The following is a 4217-nucleotide window of genomic DNA, read 5'->3' as shown; positions in this document are numbered from 1 at the left end:
ACTTCATATCTGATTACATAATGACTAACAAGTAAAAGTATAAACATATATACAGATTATATATATACTTAATAATACATGTTGCCATTGTGTTTGAATAACCCATTTTCTGTTTTTGAATCGCTTGTTTATTGATTTTATAAACAATAACTTAATAACTAATGAGCGTCTTTTTATGTTTAATTATATTTTAAGTGTGTTATAAGTATGTTTCATATTATATGTTTTAAGTACTAACAATATAAAGGTAAACTCACTTTTACAAGGCGTGGATCCTTTGAAAACTCAGGGCACGAGTCCATATGCTTCTTCAAATCCAAATCCAGATACTCAAAAACCAGATACAATCGTTTGTCACTGTGCACAACATCCTGCAACCTGTCACCAACAACATAAACTGAATCACATACGATACAAAATCATTAACCCAATTAACGTGACTCTACAACTGAAACTACCTGACAATGTTTCCATGTTGCATCTCCTTCAACAATGAAATCTCTCTGATAGCAGTGCTCGGGACACCCTCATCTTCTTGCTCCAAACGAATCTTCTTCAAAGCAATCGTTTCATTGGTAACTTTGTCACGAGCCTTGTAGACCACACCATATGTTCCCTCACCAATCTTCTCAACCTTCTCATACTACAGTTTTGAAACAATATTAACAATCAAATAGCATAAAACTTGGTTTTTAAATGCGCACATCGGGAATGCATAATGCGTGATGCGCTGATGAGATCGCATCAGGTGTAGCAATGCGCTGCAATTCCCTGATGCGAAGATGATGCGCTCTAAATTGCATAATGCACACGATCGGTCTAATGGTACTATACCTTTTTTTCTGGCATAGATTACTCGTATCTCATGCATATACTACTTGTACACATATAGTTAAAGACATATTTTGGTTATACATAAAACTTCTTTTGTGGTACTATACCTTTTTTTTTCTGAACTTAATTATTTAATCTCTTATTTTTTAGTGTTTATAAGTTACAAACTAAAATATTAGAAATAAATAATTATTTTAGTATTTTTAAACAACAAACGCCGTGCACATGTGATGCGTGCGCATCACGCCTAGGCTTATTGGATCAAAACGCATCAGACCGCATCGTGCATTTTAAAACCAAAACATATATCATTGATATTCTAGAAAAGCTTGAAATGCTTATACCTGCTCCATCACAAGTCCAGTGAAATGAACTCAACTCAACTGTATCAACATCCATGCAGCACCAATTAATAAAACAATTTCAGTAACTTCACTAGTACCAAAATAACGTCATACAAGACCATCTACACCCTAGGAATTCAGAACTTATTATGCTTAAAACAATTTGAGCCCTAAAACACAAAATAATGCACACGACATCTAATATCTCTTCACCGAAATCGGTAAAATGAGAAGCTTGCAAATGCACAAACCTAAATCGTTTACAATCTACCTACATCCATGCAGGCCCTATGCAGTTGATATCGGTGATATAACGGTTATCGTCCTCTCAGCAGAATATTGGTCAAACTATCGGTACCGACAATATCGGCAATATTGACTAATATATCACCGATTTTCCTGAAATCAGTTTTTTAACAAAAAAGTTTCACTAACTTCACTGGTACCAAAATAACATCATACAAAAGCAACAATCAAGCAAATAAAGCATCAAAAGCCCTAGGAATTGAAAACTTATAACACCTGAAACAATTTGAGCCCTAAAAAATACAAAACAATGCATCAGACATCTAATATATCCTACATTCCCCAAAATTATTCAATATTAGCTCAATTCAAACTAAATCTCAACCGTAATCAGTAACACGAGAATCTCGCAACACGCACAAACCTAAACCATTTACAATCTACCTACATCCATTTAGCACCAATTAAAAAACAATTTCAGTAACTTCATGAGTACCAAAACATCACACAATAGCATCAATCAAAACAAACAGAGCATCAAAAACCCTAAACAATTCAAAACTTACTATGCCTATAACAATTAGAGCCCTAAAAACACATCAGATATCTCATACATTAACCCCAAATTACTCAATATTAGCTCAACTTAAACTAAACTGCAACCGAAATCAGTAAAATGAGAAGCTCGCAATACACACAAACCTAAATCGTTTATAATCTACCTACAATCTTAAATCCATGCAGGCCCTATGCAATCGATATCGGTGCTATAGCGGTTATCTTCCTCTCTAGCATAATATCGGTCAAAATATCGGTACCAATAATATCAATGATATTGACCGATATATCACCGATTTTCCCGATATCAGCTTTTTAACGAAACAGTTTCACTAACTTCACTAGTATCAAAACAACATTATTATACATTAAACAATTTGAGCCCTAAAAACACAAAATAACGCATCAGATATCTCATATCTCCATACATTATCCCAAATTACTCAATACTAACTCAATTCAAACCAAATCTACAGTCAAAACCAGTAGAATCAAAAGATCGTAAAATGCACAAACCTAAATCGTTATTAGTCTACGTCACTGAGTCAATTAAACTCATGTCAACCATTACATGTACTCGTAACTGTTCTAAATCAGCATCGAGTGACGTCATTTTCATATTAAAACGTGATTCGGTCAACAAAAGTCAAAATCAAGTTAAAATTAGTCAAAATAGAACAAGTACGAGTTTCGATTAGTGATTTAGAGAGAATCTGAGGAGAGTTGAAAGCATAATAATACCTGCGATGAAGAATTGAAAGCACACGCACACACTAGGTTTTGGTATTGGGGAAGAACACTGTGGGGAGAAGATATATATATATATATATATATATATATATATATATATATATATATATATAGATATATATATATGTAAATGGTATGTATGTATTAATTATTATTTTATCACCGAATACACAATGTATTTTTATTTATTTTGTAAGATTTTTCATAAACTTATTAGCTTGCGCGTTCTCCGAAGAAGACCCAAGTATAATCTCCACTTGTGTTATTTTAGGTGGATATTGATAATGAGAGATTTGAGCTAGGCTTTGTACAAGGTTGTCGGTTCGGATTCTGAGTTCACCCGGATTTTCGTCTCACCGTGTATTACGCCAAAGAGTTCTAATATTGTGGCGGAACAACGACTATCAAGTGACAGTCGGCGGTATGGTTTTCTGGGGGAACGTTCAAGCCAAACTATTAAGCCAGTGTGACCCTGGTTAAGGTAGCATGTATGGCTAGAGCGGGGTAACATGGCTCTCCAAATTGGAAAGTGTGGTGGCCTAGCACACAAGAAATTCATAGTTCTAAGAAAAACTGTTGTGGAGTGGTAATGGAAAGAGTTGGTGTTCCATGTAACTCAGGTTTGATTTCTGCTCTCATCATTTAGTTTTGGTGGCACCGGTGATGATGGGATACTAAGTTGGTAGTGACGTTCATTAATCGGTTCATTTGAACTGAACATGTTTTACTTCACTGTACCGTTGTGCTTTCGGCCGAGTGTTCACTGTTGGCCCTAGGTGAGGGTTTTCCCTAGATCGAAAGGTGAGTGTATCCCGATGTGGTGCATTTAGTCAATAGCCCATTTGGAGGATTCGTTGGGCGTTCAAAAAAATAGTGTTGTTATTCTAAGGGTGTTTATCGGTTCGATTTTGGTCTATTTACGTTAATCCTCAAAATAGAACAGTCAAACTCATTCGAGATAGAAAAATATTGAAAAGACCAAACCAAAACAAAAACCGTACTTTTTGTTCAAATTTGGTTTTGTGTGTAATTCAAACTGAAAAAACAGAACTTACAAATTTTTCAGTTTTTATTTTCATTTTAAGTGATTTCAACATAAATATTTTAGCTTGAATGTCTAATCCTACCATACTATTAAAATAAATTAGTTTGCCTCCACATGGCCCATTTCTATTGGACAATTCCCTTTATTTTCAAATATATCTTCCACTTCTCTAATTTTCTTAACAACTAAATAAATCAAAAATAAATTCAATTACGAATAATTAATTGTAGGTCAATATATTTGGAAATCTTTTATTATTTTTAGTAACTTTCGGTTTCTTCTTTAAAATAACAAAGTTACAGCTTTTAATTTGAAATTAATTACATCATGTCTAAATTAGCTATTTTTCAAAATATTAGTCAAACATTCCATTTCGTCTCATTTATCAACAATAAATGAGATGTAAAATAAATTCAAAAAATTGCCTCTTATATATTGTA

At 33.5% G+C, this 4217-nt stretch overlaps 1 protein-coding gene across 1 annotated transcript; it reads right to left on the bottom strand.

Moving 5' to 3' along the window:
* Positions 1–218: 218 nt before the first annotated feature.
* Positions 219–2841, bottom strand: LOC143588949 (cell division control protein 2 homolog A-like). The gene is made up of 4 exons (XM_077069832.1): positions 2724–2841; positions 1179–1217; positions 459–643; positions 219–378 (listed from the first exon to the last, which is right to left on the bottom strand). Exons 2-4 carry the CDS (start codon positions 1185–1187, stop codon positions 234–236), a joined length of 339 nt encoding a protein of 112 aa, XP_076925947.1. The 5' UTR covers positions 1188–1217; positions 2724–2841; the 3' UTR covers positions 219–233.
* Positions 2842–4217: the final 1376 nt, after the last annotated feature.

The sequence above is a fragment of the Bidens hawaiensis genome, unplaced genomic scaffold (assembly GCF_021521415.1).
Source record: "Bidens hawaiensis isolate Kalapana, Puna unplaced genomic scaffold, B.hawaiensis_p1.1 tig00036943_1, whole genome shotgun sequence".
In the NCBI taxonomy this organism is placed as follows: domain Eukaryota; kingdom Viridiplantae; phylum Streptophyta; class Magnoliopsida; order Asterales; family Asteraceae; genus Bidens; species Bidens hawaiensis.
The sequence above is the reverse complement of the archived record's forward strand: the minus strand, read 5'-3'. Positions and strand labels throughout refer to the sequence as shown.